Source organism: Pyxicephalus adspersus, chromosome 2 (genome assembly GCF_032062135.1).
Source record: "Pyxicephalus adspersus chromosome 2, UCB_Pads_2.0, whole genome shotgun sequence".
NCBI lineage: Eukaryota > Metazoa > Chordata > Amphibia > Anura > Pyxicephalidae > Pyxicephalus > Pyxicephalus adspersus.
Window position 1 is genome coordinate 96,407,445 of NC_092859.1, and position 21,382 is coordinate 96,428,826.

At 35.9% G+C, this 21,382-nt stretch overlaps 1 protein-coding gene across 1 annotated transcript in view; it reads right to left on the reverse strand.

Moving 5' to 3' along the window:
• Window positions 1-1,704: 1,704 nt before the first annotated feature.
• FAM3C (FAM3 metabolism regulating signaling molecule C) overlaps window positions 1,705-21,382 on the reverse strand; it is a 36,496-nt gene continuing 16,818 nt past the window's right edge. The window contains exons 2-10 of the mRNA XM_072401571.1: window positions 16,956-17,005; window positions 13,055-13,159; window positions 11,289-11,321; window positions 10,171-10,294; window positions 9,449-9,507; window positions 8,638-8,688; window positions 7,872-7,956; window positions 6,928-7,054; window positions 1,705-5,629 (exon numbers count right to left, since the gene is read on the reverse strand). Of these exons, the coding sequence (XP_072257672.1) occupies window positions 5,537-5,629; window positions 6,928-7,054; window positions 7,872-7,956; window positions 8,638-8,688; window positions 9,449-9,507; window positions 10,171-10,294; window positions 11,289-11,321; window positions 13,055-13,159; window positions 16,956-16,968 (690 nt within the window). The 5' untranslated portion in view covers window positions 16,969-17,005 and the 3' untranslated portion in view covers window positions 1,705-5,536. The remainder of the gene's footprint in view (window positions 5,630-6,927; window positions 7,055-7,871; window positions 7,957-8,637; window positions 8,689-9,448; window positions 9,508-10,170; window positions 10,295-11,288; window positions 11,322-13,054; window positions 13,160-16,955; window positions 17,006-21,382) is intronic.

Here is a 21,382-nt window from a genome sequence, read left to right on the forward strand (position 1 = left end):
GATTATTGTTTAGTTATGTAGTATAAATAATGACTGGTACAAAGTTATGTATTTTAACTACACAACGTTATTTCCACCAAATAACTTACTGTTTTGAAAGGAGTATTGTTTTAAAAGAGATCATGTCATCCCATGATGTACAAGGATTCAAAACTGTTGGCAACACAATTGGAAACTTTGTTTATTATTATTATTGTTAATAAACAGGATTTATATAGCGCCAACATATTACGCAGCGCTGTACATTAAATAGGGATTGAAAATGACAGACTAATACAGACAGTGATACAGGAGGAGAGGACCCTGCCCCGAAGAGCTTACAATCTAGTAGTAAAAAAGAAAAATGGTTTCTCCTTGTTAATGGGAATGACAACATATAACAAGGTTTATGCTGCATAGAAGGAGGTCAAATTCAGAACACAAGGAGGTTAACAGCTAGTTTAATTAAATAAAATCTCAAATGTAAGGTGGAAAACATCTTAAAGCAAAACTGCATTTGCCCATCAGCCAAACCCCAAAACCGATAATCATAATCTGATCGGAGTTTTAACAATTACCAATACAGACTGGGATGGAAATGGACTGAAAAAAGGTGATTGGAATTTAAGTCTATAAAACGCCATTGGAAGGTTATACAAATGCACACACAGAAAGACCAAAATAAAAAAAAGATTGTGTTACACCAAGAATGCCACCAGACAGAGATATAGACACATATACAAAGAAACATAATTTACTATGAACTTACTTTGGGAAATTAACATGAACTGGCACAGACATTTGCATAGTCTTTTGTCTCTTACGTAGAATTTTTAGCAAGGATATGTGATAGATATTTTGTATACAAAACAAGTGCTCATTGATGTCTCTCTCTTATTACCTCATTCTGCACATGGAGAAAGGCAGCTGCAGATGTGAAGTCATGACCAAGATTTAATTTTAGCAACATTCTACTTGATTCACTGTAAAATAGAATATATATAGAATTCTATCTGTAATAAAAGTGTGTAAGAACACAACAAAACCAACAATCCTAGTAAAAGAAGAAGTAATTGGTATAGGCAACAGTAGGGAGAAAAACTGTCAAAAAGATGATAGGGGCCAAAACAAATGTTTAAGAATTGTCCCCAAATAAAATGTATCTCCTGCTTCTTTTAATAATAATAATACTTGTATGACAAAATCACACATAACAACACTTCATTATTATAGAGAAAACATTCTATCCTAACAGCTACCAAATCCAGGCATGGACCTGGTATACAAGTGCATGCACTTTAAACTGGCTTAGAAACTAGTGTTGCCAAGAACCCTTGGCTGACGGGAACATCCTCGACAAAACAAGCACAGAACTAAAGCAGCCATTTCCTTAAAAATGATTTAGTCAATTGATGTTACAGCCATGTTTAAATGATATACAACCCTAGGCTATAAAACCCATTATACTCCAGTACTCTTGAAAAAGGAACTTTCCCATAGAAAACATCATTAATCAAACTCTACTAGGAGATCAGCAATGTCACATAGTTAGAAGCTACAATTTGAAGATGTCAGTAGAAATATATTTTTATTGGCATTCTGAAAATGAATAAGGCATGTAGGAATGTACTTGGAAACCCAACACCCGCTGCATGGTAAAAGACTATTAATAAAAACAATAATAATCCTAAAAATAAATTCATAAAAGTTACAGAAATAAAAGAGTTTAATAGTAAAATTTCACGATTTATTTTTGCTAAAAATGGCTTATAATGATAAAGTGCAATCACTTTAAATGAAATTAGAAGCAATGAGTAAAAAAGGGTCTATTTATCAAATATGGACATGGAAACAAGATGTCCATATTATCAACAAAATTGTTACTGTAAAAAAAAAAAAAAAATAATTGCTATATTGTATGTAAGTGCATTTTTGGGTGAACATGCAACTTGCTTACAGAAAGACGTTTTAATTTCCTAATTATTCGATATTTATAGTCCAGGTCATCATCTATAAAATATTATATACTTGCCATCAACTACTAAACATTAACAAACTCAAGATCTTGATATTAGGTTTTAGCACAGATTAAAGTGAAACATTTGCCATAAGTGTGCATTAGTACGTATGCATTTAAACATGTTAAGTATAAAGAACATTTGCATATATTTAAATGTGTTGCAGCATTGTGTTTAATGAATTTTGTGTGCACATTACAACTTAACAGGGTTTTCAAAGATGTGCTCCTGCTTTTTTTTTTTTTTTTTAAGTGGGTGAAATACATTTTACCATTTATTTTTAATAAATGCCTGTCCTGACACTTCAAACACTGTTCCTACCATCTTTACAAATAATACAGCGCTACAAACGTTTAACTATAATAGTTCTATTCAAACACAACTCTTCATACAGGTATGTATACACTCTTAGCAGTGACAGGCTGTAATAAAGGATAATAAAATTTAATTCACTGTGAAGTTCACATAATTGTGATAAACATTAATGTTAATTTCTTCATTGAAGCATATCTCATTTTTTATAGATAATAAGGTTACACAGAAGAGGATTTTTGCTGTTATTACAAAGAACAAACCATTGCCATGAAGTTCTATTGGTATAAAGGAAAAAAAAAGGATATTTTTTATGGTGAAGTTTATACAGTTATTATTAAAGACAATTGTTCATTTCTTTCACTCTAACATCTACCATTTACATGAAAGTGGAAGCATATAGAGAGAAGTATTCACAGGACCAGAGTAAAGGATGACTATAGAAACAACTAAGATGTACAGCATTTGTTATAGGCACACTTGTGCATCTATACAGCCTTAAGAGTTTGTATGTACAATAGGAGCACAATATATATATTAAAAACATGGTTTATTTTACTTTACAGCGGTTGGTTCAGGATTGAAATGTGTTATGAGAATGACACATACTATATTCCCATCAGCACTCATTTAAAACTAGTCGGCTTTGGCTGGGGTCATTGTGGCCTGACCTCCATGAATGGTCATTAGGTTTTGCAGACCTAAGATCTGCAGGTCATACCTGTCCATCTTACCCACTGCATTATGATCATCTGAATAGGAAAACTCAGGAAGGAAAAGGCTTTCTGTGATATTTTTCTTTTTTACTTCAATGTGGGGAAATAGGTGCCGTATGACTGGAGCCTTGTGTACAATCTAACCCAAGCCTGTAGTATTTAAAGACTATTTTTGCAAGCAATCTAAAATTGTATGTTAAAGTAGTGCATTCACATACCCTAGATTAAATATGGATTTTGTGCCTTTTCCGAAGGTCTTTCAGCTGCTTTGCAGGAAATGGTATTTTCTACGACCTGTTCGCCCCAGCTCTTCACGCTTCACAGCCTGGAGGTCATGGGCTTTTCACACCATGTTAATATATTTCTACCTTTCATCAATAAACTTAATTTGTATGAAAAAAGTGCTAATAAAAGTTTATACTTTAGTATTGCTAAACATGCAATAATTACACAGGCATCATGAGGTCTCACTAGCATAAAATATTAGGGATTTAGATAAACCATTTGTGAAACCCCGAATGACGGTGTAAATTTCCAGTTACTACCAGATTACCAAATGCCAGTGTTTCTTTTACTGCTTTTAGATGGCAGCCAATTGAGGTAAACTCCTAAAATACTTTTGGAAAGATAGTGTGCTTATTTAGTTATTTGTTTTTTAGGCAGAAATTTGACTCTGTAGGTTTTCTTTATTCTCCTGAGCTCCGGTCATGCAAACTAAAAGGTTCTCCTCCAATTATAGATCTTGCAGCAAATAATATCAAGTTACTTTGTATCCACCTAATGAAGACTACAAAGAAGGTTACTCTCATGTAATAAAAAAATCAAACATTTATTAGTTGAAACAACAAACCAAAGGTAAAGCAATTACTTGTTCCCAATACATTTGTTATAGTGTATGGATACCCTTGCCATCAGCATGTGGCACCAATTGATAAAATCCCTGTACTGCTGGAAAAATGGCTATTAAGTATAGAGAATGACACAAAATACCTACAAAGATGTTCATAAAAGCATTAAGTTGTTTAACTAAATTTAAAAAATTGAGTTGTAAGAATAAACTGGAAAGAAAATGTACCATCTAAAAAGCAGAAAGGGGCACCAGAATTTGGTAACATAGTAGTAAGTAAGTGAGTATAAGTACACTTAATCATCCTTCATATTTCTATCTCTGTTCCAGAGGTTGCTAAAATATCAAGTAAAATACAATTTCTATACACATTTCTTAGCTAGTATTCATTATCAAGATATGGCAGAACCCTGAAATGTAACTTTAACCTCTACAGAGGGGAAAAGAGAAAAAATTCAAATAACATTACTGAATATTACATATATTATATTGGCCTTTTATAAAAGCCGCAATTGAGATTTTTGCTTTGTTCTTTCATAGGAAGCTTTAATTTGGAATGAACTGTTGATGAAGTCTGTTCTGGGAAATGATTTCACTTTTTAACTAGGTTTTCACTAGGTAAAAAAAAATCTAGTTTGTAAGTTTAACAGTTTATAAAGACTTTCCACTTGTTTTTCTAACACCAAAATTTGCATGAAGTTTGTGCTAGCTTAAACCTGGATTAACCCCCGACCCTGCATCCACCGAACCCCCCCCCCCTTCCGTCTCCGTTTTTCACAGTGAAGGGCCGCTGGAGGAGCAAGGATTCTAAAGGCAGCATAATAACACCCCACACACCAGTTTTACCCCGGGCAGTCCACCTTCCAACACTATTATTTATTACACTACATGTAAAACATATCAGGTTTACAAGAAACATCAAGGTTAGTCCTAACAGGGAATTGGGCTAAGAGTGGGTAAGGGTGAAATATTATTTATAAACAGGCACTTGGACAATGCACATTGTAAAAAAGTGACCCTCTTACTGCCACACTTGCTTATAAAACTTTCAGTACTACGCAGTACATGCATATTAAATTCTTGTGCTTCTTGATCCAAAAGTTAATGTTTAGTACCCATTCTTTACCCTTGCATTTAGCTAATTTAAAACTCCTTTAAACTCCAGCACTTTCAGTAATTCATACACAAGGGGAAAAAATATCAGTAGACACAGATGTGTTTGTTAAAATTCTACTCTAATACAAAAACAGCAAATACAAATTATACAGCTAAGGTGCAAACAAGGATAATTCTAATAAAATAAAAATTACTCAAAATCTTTGGTGGTAGAAATCCAACGGAAAAAGCTATTTTCTGAAAGAAAATGAATAGTGCCACTAGAACAGTTCAATGCTTTGCATAACAGTCCATTCCGTGTTAGGGTGCACCACAGCCCGGATATCGCACATATTCCAAACTCTTCTTTCTTCGTCTTCTATAGTTATTTAAGTCTTTACAAAAATACCTATTTCTTTCAACAATAAATAAATCTGATACTCAGAGTGTAGACTCATGCTCACATCAACAATGACTGATGAAATCTTTTCAGCATACTAATGTACAAGTTGTGTTTTCTGAGATGCAGTTGATTCAAGTCCATTACTGAAATCTTCCACCAGCTTCATTCACTCATTTTGTTTCTGAGGAATGCATCCTTCCATTTCCACTACCTCTGGCCAGCCCTCGTATTTGTTTGTGTCTTTATTATTCTTGATGTGCTGAGAAAACAGAAAAAGTCTATATAACAAACAGTGCAGCATTTATTTAACACTTGCAGACCCCATCAACCCACAGTGTCCATAAACATAGGGTTTTCATATCACGCCCCTTCCCCACAATATAGAATATACAATTCTCTTAACCCACCACAACAACCTTATTTAACAATGTTCTTCACTTCCTTGCCACAAAGCAGCCACATATGCTGTATGGTTACCCCCTTACACCACCACCAAACAACCCCACCGGGAACTGAAATATTTTTAGATTCTCTTTCTTTCTGCATGATGAAACAGTAAAACCCAAGTCTGCTTCTCCGAAGTACAAGCAGTGCAAGTTGCCTATGTGGTAAGCAGATCTAATGGGCTGTGGATATTGGTCACCAAAGACTTCTTCCAGTTATCTGTAAGGGTGACAGTCTTCTCACTGCCCACCAATGTGGTGCCGTTGCTTAGCATGATTATGTACTGTGAGCTGTGGATATATCAAATATAGCAAGGGTTTCCTAAAGAATGCTGCTCTAACATTAATAAATGAATATTCTTACACTTGTTGATAATATATATATATATATATATATATATATATATATATATATATATAATAAAGTTCTGCTCTAAATTGCATGTCATCCCCACAAGCTTGGGCTATATAGGAACTAGATTTGCCAGACCAATGCAATTTTTGTGTTGTTTATCGTCTATTCTTTCATAGTTGCCATAATCAGTCAGGACAGTCTCCTAATTCAAGATCTGTACATCTGTAATCCATGTATTAACCCCTTTGAATTACCTATTTTGATCATGATCATGATTGTATGCTTGTCTTTACCCCATTTGACAAGTGACAGGGTCTCTTTAACAGCCCCATGTTCTCTTATTCTTTCTCTAAGAACTACTTGTGTGCATAGATATCTCCACAACATAAACCACAATCTCCCCTCCTATCTTTACTTTAACCTGGCCATTTCTAAACTAATTGCCTCACAGTACAAAACCACAATAACATCTGCACAGATAAAGGTTGCTCCTGCCAAATTACAATCTGTCTCCCATATTAGATTGCTTCAAATAGCTGCACATGTAGCCAAGGCCTAAACTGGGGTTTTCTTCATTCAAGTCTAAACTTCATTACTTCAGCCCTGTCCCTTCAGATTCTGCACTGATCCTTTCCTGGTCTTAATTAAAACATCATTCTAAAGATTGATAAACATTTTCTCTTAAGCAGGTCCTATTCTGACGATAACAATAAAGGTGCAAGTGAAGACACAAAACATTCAAAAGTTTTGGAATATTACCTGTTCAAAAGGACTTTTGGTCTTAATACCTTTTCCACCAACAAAAACCCAGTTATCTCTGAAAGCTAAAGAATTGATAGCTGAACTTCCAAGCTCTGAAATTTTTTTCCGTGCTTCATCATTGAGTCTGTAATATATTACAAAATTCACATTTACAATGATGGTCAAGTAAATAAATGAAACAAATCCACATACATTGCTGGCTATTTGATATGTAAAATGTAGTATGTCTGATGTGCCACATAGTCCTTTATAGTTGTCCTTTATACAGGTCACATTTGCACAACATAAAGAAAACAGTGGAGGATGATTTTAGATATATGCTAGATGTAGAGAGATGTAAATGACAGAGAAGCCAGCCAGCTGTGTGTGAGCAGTAGGGGGGCTTCTCTAATCTTTTAGCTGTCCTCAAATTAGTAAATTACAGTATGTATGTAAGTCAGACATAAGTACACAATACCAAACTTAATAGCTTTTCCCAAACTTTAGATTTAGAGGAAGCTTATAAGGTCAATAAACTAAGCAAAGGATCAGTAAAGCAGTATCTAAAAGGTGTCTGCAGAGTGTCACCGGCCACCTTGATTGGGTGCTGAAACCCAATAAAAAAAAAATGTAAACTTCAAAGTATCGGGTAATTCTTTACACTTCTCCCTTCCTACCAGTGTGCGCACTATTCATTGTGAAGGAGTGTCTAGCTCTATTTAGACGGCGGCCTTCAAAAAGTCTCTTTTAGAATTCAGAAAAGGCCCAGCATCAGATTTAGAAAGCAGGCAGTTCAGTGCAAACTCACTAAAAAACTTGTGTTAATTTGGTTTGTCAGGGTTACTTTATATGATGCCCGTACAGTATGACCTGTCACCTTGACAAGAGTGGGAATTATATCCCGCAATTTACTAGGTGCTCTGGTAGCATCATAAGTTACATCTGTTATCATCTTTACTTACTTTGTTGCTCCATCATCATAAGTCGCCATTAGCACTATTGTTCCATCTGTAATTTTACTAATAAATTCAATAAAAGGTCCCACATCTGGAGAAAAAAAAAAAAAAAAAGAGAAAATTATTATTGAAACAAAATTTAAAAATCACCTGCTTTTGGAAGGCCTAAAATGAAAGTGGAAATATAGTAATTGCAAGCAGGCAGGATTTTTATTGCAGAAATGATAGGCATACTTATTCGTTTGTTCGCAATTTTCTATAAAAAAAAGTAAACCGAGCTGTCCATGAACAGTTCAGTGTAGGAAGCCAGCATGCGTCAGAGTTATGTTATTCTGACCTGGTCAATGGAGATAGCCGAAGATTAGGAACCCAGAAGAGGACCAGATGAAGTTGGCAACAGTGCAAGGACAGGTGAGTGTAATGAAAACATTTCAGTTAGACAGGTAAGTCTATTTTATTGCAGAAGGTACATCGCCTGTCCCTCCTGCAATAAAGAACCTACCTGTCTGCAATTTTTATTCTTTACATTTAGTTCTGCTTCAAGTGATAATGTTAATGTGGGATTTAGAAATAAGTACAGTACTGCCATCTTGTGGATGTTTTTATTAAAGCATCACAATCATTTACATTAAACAACTGTAGGATCAGGGAACATTCTGCCCACTGAGTACCAAGACCCCTATCTCCATCTGAAATCACTTTAAGACATTGGTAAATATGTTTATTAGTATTGATGCTTCCAAGATATCAGAAAATTCAAATCCATCCTTACCTCCTCCCCAGAGATCATAATACTTGGTTTCTATCAGCTCCCCTGTTTTACCTAGAACACACAAATGTATTATTTAAAAGCACTTAAAAGGTACAAAGAAAATAATAGAAAAATTGTTTTAGTGCAACAACATACAAATAAAAGCTGAAATTCAAAAAAGAAACAGACAACAGAAAAAGAAGCACAAGTTCTCTCTTTTCAGTAATTTTAAACATGCAGTTTGGAAAGTGCACACGCATTACACATTTTGTTAAAGGATTTTGTAGCAAGCAAATGACAAAATGTATTCCAATTAACTGACTTCCCATCAAAATAGTAGAGGACTTCCAAACATTCTATAGTAACATTTATTAAAATAATAAATATAAAATGTTGCTAATATGTTTCACTTTATTCAGAAGATTCTGATAATCGGAGAAACTAAAAGTATCTCACAAACATGACTAGCTGGATTTGTCTTCTGTTAGCACTACACAAACACTTGGGGCTCTATTTATAAAACAGGGAATCAGACATTCCTTCAAACATTCCCTTATGGGAACCTTCCATGTCCATAAGATTCAATAGCATTAATTGATTCCCACCAGGGAATGGTTGAGGGAATGTCAGATTCTTTGTTTTATAAAACAATAATTTTAGAAGAAGTTGGGCCGAGACAACTTTTTACTGCAATTATGCATTATTCCAGGACATTTGCATACAGCTTTTTGTATTTTTTGCATACGGTAGATGGAAAATTGTACATTTTGCATTTATGGATTTTCAATCCAGGTAAAACTAATCACTATAACCATGAATTTACACAACTTACCATTCACAAGTGCTGTGTTTATTCCACGACCAACATTGTTCTTCACACCACTCATCAGTCTGAAATAAAGGACAGAAAAGGTATATATGACATCTAAGTTTTTCCCAAGGTATTTTACTAGCATTATTTTTTCTTCTAAATATGAAACGTATAATCTCTGGTTCCTATTTAGTTATCTAAACTTACTAGAAGCCAACATCTATTATTTTCAACACTCATTGGTCACTTTATTAGGTACACTATTACTGGGTTGACCCCAAATTGCTTTCACAACTGCCATGGTTCATCACACATAGATATTTAGCAAGGTGCTGCAAACATGTCTCAGGAATTTTCCTCCATACTGACAACACAGGAGTGGCATTTCTGCTCTAAAAACTACCACTCACTGGACACCTACCTTTTTGGACCATTTTCCGTAAAGCCTACAGATAGTTATATGTGAAAATCCCAGCAGATCAGCAATTTATAAAATCCTCAGATCAGCATGCAATGATCAAAGTCACTTAAATCACCTTTCTTCCTTTCATCATTCTGATGCTTGATTTGAACTTCAGCAGGTTGTCTTGAAAATATATACATGCCTAAATGCATTGAGTTGCTGCCATGTAATTTGCTGATTTAACATTTGCATCGGTTGAACAGATGAACCCAAGAACGTGGCCGGTGAGTAAATATTAAAAACAGCTTTTTTTTTACACTTTACATGACACGATACTTACACGTTATCATCCACACAAATCTTTGGTCCGACCACATTGGCTGCTCCACTTGCAATTTTAAAGGCAAAATGCTTTTCTGGACAAATTTTTGAAATTCCACATCTGTACCTTGGAGCCTTAGTAGCTGCAGAGAATAAAGACATTTACTATAGGCGAGTGCCTTAAAATTAATCGGTCTAAAGAACATAATGGCAATAAGACTTGGGTAGACACAGACTTTGTTAAGAGTTTCACAAACATTAAAAAAAGTCAGGTTTATGACATATATTGCAATAATAAAATATAAAAAAAACTGCAGTTTACCTTTATCTGAATTATCTATATTCCTTTGAAGTTAGGCCCATGTGAATGTTCATCTTGGATTAATGAAGTGTATTTCCTAAAGCCTGTGCTGTGTAACTCCCTTTATCAGCAGTAGCATTCAAACTTCTAAGGCAGATTAACTGGTTGATGACCACAAAAACACATCTTAGTGCAGACATTTTTTCGGTATTTGTGATCAAGGTGGCTAAAGTGGCTATAATAGGTAATCTTTCTGCATCAAAAGGAGTTGTGATGAAAGTAAAACTGGCTAAAACATGAAAGTAAAGAGCAGACTGCGCTCCTGGGTAGTCTAAAGCTAACAAAAGACATCCTATGGCAACAAAATATCAAAACAGCTTGCTGCAGGAAGATCCCCCCTTTATTTCCCCCCTAGCAATCCTACAAACACATATTTCTATATGTAAAGTAGACTAAATTGTGAAATAAAGGGCCAACAGTAGCTCTGTATAGTCATACACAGAAAGTAACTCAGTATCTCCAGTGCTAAAGGGCTGTACCAAAAGAAAAGAAGTTGCAGTGTACCACAGTGAACAGCACTCATAACCTTTCCTGCTTTCTGGCTTATCTCCTTTACAGAAAGAACATTTGGTATTTTGACTCCTAACATAAGGAAGTCCATGCAGACTCACAATGTCAGGTGCCGGGACTTGGGACTTGATTATTCCTGCCAGCAGCCGAAATAATCAACACAATGAACATGAAGCTGCCTTGAGGGACACTGCTATTCTATCCAGAAATTTAATTAAAGCTACAATACATTACAACTTCCATAAACAGATGACTGGTTTACTTACTAGGATGTGCCACATTATCCTGGTTTGATCGAGCTAAAGAACAAACATAAGACACGCATTAAATCAACATGTAAGAAATGCAGGCTTTTACCTTTATAAATAACAATAAGCTAAGAACACTGGTACATTTGAAAAGTAACATTATTAAAAAAACAAAAAAAACTGTTTTACCTCAAGAAATTTGGCACATAATTTGGGATAATGCCCCCAAGAGTTCCTGTTGTACCCTATATTCTGAAAATATCTATAAAGTTATGATGCATTGGTACTTTACACCCGTACACCTGAAGGCCATTTATCCAACAGCGGATAATCTTTGCTGGAGGTGTGGGAAGGAGGTTGGGTCCTTATTCCATATTTTGTGGACTTGTTCGCATATTGTTCCTTTTTGGGAAGAGGTGGATGATCTTCTTAGTAATTTGTTCCTATTTGCAGAGATCCACTTACCCATATTTTAGGCCTCCCTATAAAAGGTTTACCTAATCTACAAACTAAATTGATGGCGCCTGTGCATATGGCAGATAGGTGGAAAGGCTGCATTTCCCCCAATGGTTTTCAATTTACATAAACGTATACAGGATGTGAAATTAATGTTAATGGCCAGAATAAATCATCAGACGGATAAATATGAGGCAACATGGATTAAACAGTCAATTTGGTTTATATCTGGTTTGTATTCAAATGTGACTATTTGTTTTTCTGCATTGTCTCCATATTCATACTATATTGGAATGTATATGGTAATCTGTTATGATTTATGGCTTGTAACTTTGAGCCTATGTACACGGTTTGCTCTGTATTATTTGTCTGATGTAACCTTTTTTTGTTTTTTCTGTCTGTTGTGATGTTTTTTCTTTTCTTTGTTATGTTATTATTTGCAAAATCTCAATGAAATTTACATTTAAAAAACAAAACTTTTTTTGGTCTTTAGTAAGAATAAAGTCGTAACACAAGGAAACCAGGCAGAATTCTTGTTTTACATATTTTGCTTAAGGGAGTTAAATTCCTTAGTCATCGCCGGTTACTGAATGTTGCAAACCAATATAGTTTTATGCATTATTTAACTGAATAGAGCTTTAAGGGCCTACTTAACAGCAATTCTTCATTTTTGAAGACCGGACCTAAACAGTACATTACTGCAACTAACACTGCTACCAGTTCTTTAGAAAATGATAAAATCTTATAATTCAAATAATAAAATAGCAAGGATCTATTTTTTTTTTAAAGAGGCTGTGTCCTTTGGATATATATATATCTGTAATAGAGTGTCCCTTCACCCTTTTTGCTCCTCAGCATCAGACACTTCTGGGATCTCTGATGCCCGTTCCCCTGATATGCTCTGTGGATTTTCCTACTGGACCCGTGGTCTGTAGTAAGATATGGGCCAGTAAATGGGACTGCAGCGGTAGGGACACACCTGCTAGTGTGCTGAAGCTGTTTATTAGTGTGATGGGAGGACTCCCCTCACACCCAGACAGTTATTACAACTTTTTCTTCTGTAGATTTTATGTTTGCATTTTACATGTCAGAATGACTCTTAAGTGCTTATGATTACAGCTGACTAACTTTAGGTTGGTAATTGCATAGACACTTTGGAGAGCAATCAGTGGCACTCTGGGATGGTCATCAAAATGACATGCATGAACCGATGTAGTATTGTTCTGGTTTTCAGATCAAATAGTTTTATATGTTACTGTGTTCAAATGTCACCCAGTATGAACATTTACAGATGCTGATCTTCACAAATCATACAGCACATTACTTACCCAAAAATTTTCCAAAGTTGGAATCCATTTTGATGTCAAATACTTGGGATATCACATAAAATGTGAGTAAAAAGGCCGCTACTGCTACAACAAATTTTATAGCACCTAAAAGTAATAAAACAAAAAGCCGTATAAAGGAACTGTAGTCTAGCGAATTCTTGTATTTATCAAAATCAAATTACAACTTGAAAGCATGTGAACATTATTAAACACAAATATAGAGAGCATTAACAACAGAAAAGAATGCAAATGACTAGTGGCCCATTTATACCAGCACAGATATGCAGAAAGGTATATATAAATAATTCACATTCATAGGTGTGAATAGGCACGCCTCTTTAAATAGCACAGTTATTAGAAGTCAATACATATAGTCAATAACCTACAATTCTCTTTAAAATCAATTTTCATACAATAAAAATTCAAATGAACTGGGGAAATCGGCCCAATAGTGTTTGTCTTATGTGGCTACCAGTCCTGAATATTTAACTACCTGGTCAAAAAAAAATGATCAATCTGAAACTATGGACAAAATGTTTTTTTTATCAAAACAGATCACAAAGAGATTTTACAGAACTGGAAAAAGAAGAATTGTAGTCTTATTATATCAATGTTTTTGGGCCATTGTTGTTAGATTAAGGGACAAGGTGGAAGAAATGTGTAGATGGGAATATCAATTATGTTCAATCAGTTCACCTTTTTTTTGTATAACTTATTTAACAAGTTTAGCTGAATAAACTGCCAGCAGAGGGCGCTGTTGAATAACAATGCAAAAATCACAATCCATGAAAGAAACAGTTCATGCAAATAAAAATATTTTAGGTTCTGATCAGATGCAATACAGTTTAACCTAACTATTTATATAACAGAGAGAGGGAGAGATCACAAATCCTGACCTAAAGGTGCCAAAAACCCTGTGTTTTCCCCATTATCCCTAGTAGTCCTAAATTTTATAACATTACTAGAGAAAACGAGAAATTCAAAAGCAATGGATTCCAACATCAGAGCCAGGATACTAAACCCATCAGATATTAACTACAAATAAAATAATTATTTTGGCTAAACAGACCCCTTTTACAAGCTTTGAAAATAATGCTCTCCAAGGCTGGAGAGGATACACTTTCAATAGTGAAGCTGGGTGATCCAGCAATCCTGAAAATTATTTGCTAGCAAAAGTTTTGAATCCTAGAACAGATTTAGTAACTTTGATTCATTGTAAAGTAAAATATAGTAGTAATGTATTAAACAAGCATAGAAGTATTTATTATTAAAAGAGATAACACATTGAATACCAAGTACTCACTGGTGTGTGTTTGCCATTTAAAATACACCTTGTATATTTTGTCTGTAACTCCAAACATTTTCCATTTCTGATAATGTAAATGACATTTTAAATCCTTCAAAAGGTATCATTGGGACATGTATGTATATTCTGTTTATTTAACCTCCCTTGAGGTAACCCCGAGTCACACTTATTTTATATGTGTAAAAGCAGTATATTGTTTTCAAGAACATTTATTTTACAGTATATATATATATATTAGTATAAGTATAATATGTATTTTAAAAATATTTTTTTTTTAAATATATAGATTTTTTAATGTATTCAAATTATTATTTTTACATGATTTTGTGTTTCAAACTTTATTATACTAATACTATAAAATAAATTTTTATTTAAAACAATGTACAGCTTTTAGACATATAAAACCGGAAAGAAATGAAGCGCTAGGGAGGTTAATTCATCTACATAGGCTACAAACATTTGCGAGCTGATCTGAACATTCCTGTTTTGGGCTGGCACACCCTATAATTTAAGATACAAGTGCCTTACAACAGCCAGATTGCACCAGATATGTACTTGTATATACTGGAAACTTTAACTGAAAAGCCACGTTTATTTTATGAATTATTTTTAATTCTAGTTTCTGTGTTTTTAGTATACATTATACACACAGGAGCACTGGCTGTTAAAGTTTTGACACACTACACTGAGAAAGCCAGTTTTAGCAGAGAAAAGGTGTCAGAACAGGAAGCTCAATGGTGGCATCTTGTAAAGGAGTCCATAGCTGGCTGCCATAACCACCTGTAAGCATGCACGGACGTTATGTCATTCTGACTGGCCAATCAAAATGGTCAAATATCCTGAACATGGCAGAGGGTCGGATGAAGACGGTAAAGGTCAGCACGGCAAAGATTCAAAGATGTTAGGAAATAATTGCAAACAGGGAGGGAAGTTTATTTTATTGCATAAGTATAAGTTTTAAGTTTATTTACACTTTCACAGCAAAAGGAAATGCACTGGAGCTTGCTTCAAATAACACAGAACCATTCACATTACCATTTGTTACCAGTAACAATACCAGTTGTGTTTCCCTTGATCTTAATGGAAAATGCAAAAGGAGGAAAAACATGTAAGTGTGAATTTTTAGATACAATCTTGATTTACAAAAATACAGGGGTATCAAGTACCATGATTTGCAGATTACTAACAGTTCTCTAAAGACAGAACAAGGTTAACTTTTTGCTTTGTTTTACTCTCAAACTAAATCTTTATAGAGCATTGTCTCCCTGAAGCAGGCGGTGGGACTTAGGCAGCTGCGTGTGTAATTTGAACTTCACCTACATTGATTGGTAAACAAGCCTTTCTCGGTAGGCAGTCAAAATCATAGTTAAAAAAACATTCACCCACAGTGACTAAATGTGAGCAAAGTACTGCTTTAAGATTAGTCAGTCATCCAAACAGTTTCCTAACTAGGCACTGAAATGCAGTGAATGTGCTTTTCACATACAAAGACAGATTTTTTTTAATGTGCGTTTTAGTTTATATGTATTTCAATGCTTTAATGAGATGCATCCAAACATTCTTCAGTTGTAATGTAAGGATTAAGCTCTTTAAACAACATGTGGCATATAATAATCATGTTGCATGACAGAAACAAATGAAACCTGCCATCATTAAATAATGCAAGCTGTAGGGCCATCATCCTCCATTATGTAAAAAGTCACTAACAAGAACACAAACGAAGGTCCAATTTTCCAGAACTTTACTGGTTGCATACTTGTTTAGTAATGATGAAAAAGACCTGGAGCATTCACAATAAAAATGTCACAAGTATGCAATGGCAACTCTCATTTTAACCTAGTTAAAATCTAAACAGGCATTTAGGTAAATTATAGGAAGCCTTATAGACACATGTCTGCAGCTTAGAGTACAGTCTAAAACCCCTCATATCTTACAGAACAACCTTTAACCCCATCCTAAACCTAAAAAAAAAATTACAAAGATGTAATACCAGCTTTTAGCCACTTCAGAGTAAAAAACAGGAATTGTAGGTAAATAAACCATGTTGTGTGGTCCATAATTTTCCTGGATTTTGGCCTTTTTTTTTTAAAGGTATGGAACCCATGAATCAGCTTTTGGTTGTGCTGATCAAAGTCTTCGGGGAAAAAGGTCCGGCGATTAGACCTAGATTCCTTCATCATTTTATTGCCTTTTTAGGAACTCTGAAGGTTTCCTTGTATGTTACATGCCAGGATCTGCTCTCATTTGAAAGTTCATAAAGTGTCATAACTAAGAAGCGGGTTGTAAAAATAGTAATATTATTATGTGCACATAATTTTACTTCCAATACACTCTAACTTTATAAGCAAGTTCCGCACTGAACAAATTTAACGGGACCTCATGAAACCTGTTTAACAAGTTCTCCTTGCTTTAACTAACAAAGAGATTCCATGGAATACCATGATTTAGTTGGAAATATCATTGTCTCTTCTTTTGGTCTGTATAGGAGGATATTAAGATGAACTTAATTGGAGGGTAAACAGGTGTGTTATTTGCATTAATACTTTTTTACAGGATGTACAAGATCTGATACTGAAGAAATCAAAATCCACATACCTGCTATTCTCATGTTTCATACCAGTTCTAGCAATGTTCCTTGAAACTTCCTGAAACAATAAACAAAAAGTGTATTATTGTAAAAACACAAGTAAAAAAGTTTACACAAGGCATTGCTGATTTGCATGGTCAGAAGGATTGTGCACTTATGTGAAAATTTTTTTCTAGTTTAAAAATTTCAAGTACTGTACTTTTTAAATGTAATTGTTTAGGAGTGAAATAAATAGGGCTACTGTATGTGCACGACGACCTGCGTCCTGACTGTATTCAACCACATTCTGTACAACAATCACACAATTAAAATGTTTCAGAGCTGCAACTGTACCTTTGCTAAGGATAACTGATGCAAACTTGTTCTTACAACTGTTTCAAAGTATATTAAAAAGTGTTGGGACAGTTGAAAATACATGTGTAAATGATCTTCTCTGCCAAGTGATTGACATTTTAGTAATTCTTATAGATCAGGCACCTATGCAAAACCAGTCACCACCTCCACTGATTCAATAGCAACATGGCTAAATCAGAGAAAGGAAAGAAAGAAAAAAAACACCCAAAGTATATTTCCTGAACAAAGAAGCAGGAGAACTACACAGAGGGGGTCAGTGCTGCTTCTCTTCTTTTTCTCCAATTGGAAAACTACTGAGCATGATGAATTCAAACTTTCTACTTAAGTTTGCTAGGGGCATGTTCATTGTAAGGCTATGTATACATGCTAGATAACGTTCACCCAAAATTAATATTCGTGAGAAGTCTCAGGCAAAACTCTAGCATGTGTAAAGCGGTCCCCTGACTCGAAACAACCACTATCATATTCTTTTTAGGAGGATGCAGCAGGGTGCCTCCCAATCTCCTCTTTATAGAGCTAAACAGGATGGTATGTACAGCACTGATTCTTTCTAATGTTGATCAAAATAATCAGAAAATAATGTTTCTAGCAACATTATTCTAATGCGAGTACATAGCCTTAAATACAAATAATGAATGGACTCCTTCCCCTTCTCCCTAGTGTAGAAGCTTGGTGCTAAGTCTTTCCCCTTCGCAACTTGTGGTATAACTGGACAACAGGAATAGGCGTAAAAAGGGCCAATGCGTCGCCTGGTAGAGCAGCCTAACTTTTGGGAAGTGGATGATGGTATGTACGTCTAAGGATTCTGCAATTTATATGCAGAATGCTATGCTCACCTTTCTCCCAGTTACAGAATCACTAATACACATTGATTCCCTTCCACTGTGAGTTTCAAAACACTGTCAAAATGAAGCAGGCTGTCATAAACACATAAGAAAAAGTTAACAGTCACATGAAAGTGTGGCTAAACATTTTTTACAACATGTGACAAGCCGCTCATGATTACCAGTACAGAAGACAGCAGTTCCTCCTTAGGCTCATAGTGCCTGACTATTTTCTAATGCACTCTTTTGCCAATTGTCAGATTTTTTTCTATAGTCCCACACCTGGTTTAGCATACAAATCTCCCTACAATTACAGTTTACAAGGGCTTCCGTTTTCCATATTGTCTAATCTGCTCCTGTGCTTCTCCATAATTGTCTGCTACGATTAATGAATTTCCCTGCTCACACTGCTGGTTCCATTCCCTCCCCGTCTATTCTGCTGCACTATCTTTCTCTACTGCTTATTTCCGGGGATATCTCACCCCAACCCAGTTGCCCCCATCTCCGCAGAGAATTTCTTTTCCCCACCCTTCTATCATCATCCCCAATCACACAACTCACCTCCTTTCTCATGTGGCCTGTAAAATGTGATTTGTCTGCAATAAGCTAACCTCTATCCACAACCTTCTCCAATCTAAATATCTCAACTTCCTGGTTTTCATCCAAACTTGTCTTTCACCTATGGGTGCCTACACATACCCCCAGACCCGGCAACAAGTACAGTACTTAACATCTTTCATAGGACCTTATGTATTCTGTTTTAAAAGTTCTAAGTGCAATCACTAATGCAGCGATTCTGTGGAATAGTATCACTCGGTTGGAAAAATCATTGTCTCTGTGTCGGGCCTCTACTGAATCTATTTGGAGGTTATTTAGAGGTGTGTTATTTGCCTATTTACTTTGTTTTCCTAATTCTTGGTTAATTTTTAACCAGCTTTACCACACATTCTTACCCATGACCTATCCACACTTATCCTTAGTGACTTTAATGTTGCAGGGGATTACCCCAACCACCTTTCTTGGCCAAACTGCTATATACTACCAGCTCCTTTGGATTAACACAGAACACGAACAGATCACACACACACTCGATCTTGCGTTTTCCAAACTCTGCAACCTCACCCACCTGGACAACTTACCTTTTCCATTTTGTGATCACAACCTTCTTACCTTCAACCTTACATCTTATTGTCAAACTGGCTTACGTCACTAACCCCCACGCTTTCTACATTCACATCTTCAGATCAAGCTATCACTCAGTTTACCACAAGTCTATCGTTGCCCCTGCCACCTTACTCTCCCCCCATCCTGATAGCCCCGATCCTTGACACAACAGTCAAAGTAAACATCTACAAAAAGACTGCTCGTGCAGCAGAGCACATTAGGAGGAAATCTGGCCTTAATGCTGGTTTTGACTACAAAGCCAAGTTCCTACATTTTAACACTTTACTCACAGTTTCTAAGTAAAATTACTTATCCACAATCATATCCTCTCAAGTATCCAACCCAAACAGCCTTTTTTTCAAAAACCAAGACATAGCAATCTACTTTAACCACCTGCACAGCGGGACCATGGAGGTAAGGCTGTGACAAAATTACGGGGTTAACCATCCTAGCCATTTTTTTTTGCCCGACCTTCGTACGGGCATACCGGCTAGGTGGTTAAAGATAAAAATCATTAAAGTCAGAAGCAATGTCTCTGCTCAATTAACCATTCGGCCCTATTATTTTGGACAAAGTCTCCTCTTTTTGTTCATCTCCGTCTACTACCTGTCCACTTCCCCATCCCCTCTGATCTACTCCTTGCCCACTCCTCCACCCTGGCTCCCACACTGACCAAACTATTCAACTTCTCCCTCTCTACTGGTACCTTCCCCTCATCCATGAAACATGCAATTGTTCCCCCAATCCTGAAGAAACCCTTACTAGCCCCCTCCCTACTTTCTAGCTGAAGTCCTATCTCCCTTTCCCACATGTCTCCAAACTTTTTGAGTGGCTTATCTAATAAAAAGACTCACAAGCTATCTGAACACCAGCTCTCAATTTGACCTTCTTCAATCTGGATTTTGACCTGCCCATTCCACTGAAACTGCCTTCTCTGCCTAAGACATTGCCACCTACTTTAGCGATAAAATTGACAAAATCAGACATGATGTCTCTGCTCACCGTGCCACTCCAATCATATCCACCCCCACCATCTGTAAATCATCACTGACCTCCCTCAGCCCTGCTACTGTGGATGAAGTCACCGCTCTTCTCTCATCATCTCCATCTAGTACCTGTCCGCTTGACCTGAATCTCTCTGATCTACTCCATGCCCTTTCCTCCACCCTGTTCCCTACCCTAAGCAAACTATTTATTCTTTTCTACTGGTATCTCCCCCTCCGCTTTCAAACATGCCATTATTCTCCCTATCCTGAACAAACCCTCACTAAACCCCTCAATACCTTCTAGCTACCGTACCGTATCTCCCGTTTGCCAAACTGTTTTGTTTCCAAACTTCTTGAGTGCCTTGTCTATAAAAGACAGATTACCTGAGCACCAATTTTCTCCTTGACCCTGTCCGGTCTGGTTTTCAATGTGCCCATTCCACCGAAACAGCCCTTACTAAAGTGGCCAATGACCTCATCAGAGCTAAGTCTCAGAGTAACCTTTCCCTCCTCCTTCTCCTTGAACCTCCCTCTGCTTTTGATACTGTTGATCACCCCCTTTTAATACAAATCATGCGCTCCATTGGTATCAGTGACACTGCTCTTCCTTGGTTTGCTTCCTATCTGTCTGACCGCTCCTTTCAAGTTTCTTTCAATGGTAATTCCTTCTCTCCTACTCTCCTCCCTGTTGGTGTTCCCCAAGGGACAGGACAAATAATAGAGTTAAAAAAACGGGTTGTAAAGAACAGCATATTTGCCATAGTAGTTATTTTTAGCTACTAATTTATCATTTTCAGCTCTCGCAAACTCACTGTGGTAAAATGACGATCATTATAGCCAAGTGAAGGGAGCCAAATATGAAGTTGAATTGTATACAGCTGCAGTCAATGGGATGTCCATCGTTGTGGACTGACTGTATACATTATTAGCTGAATAATTTCTTTGTTTTCTAGCCACTTATGATTTTTTCTACAGACTGGTAACATTCCCCGAGCATGTGAACAAGAGACATAATGAACTCTTTAGGACCAGTTTCACACATATAAGCCAAGCAAAACAGCTTTCTTATCGAACATAATTTGTTTGCTAGCCCAGTATTACATATTT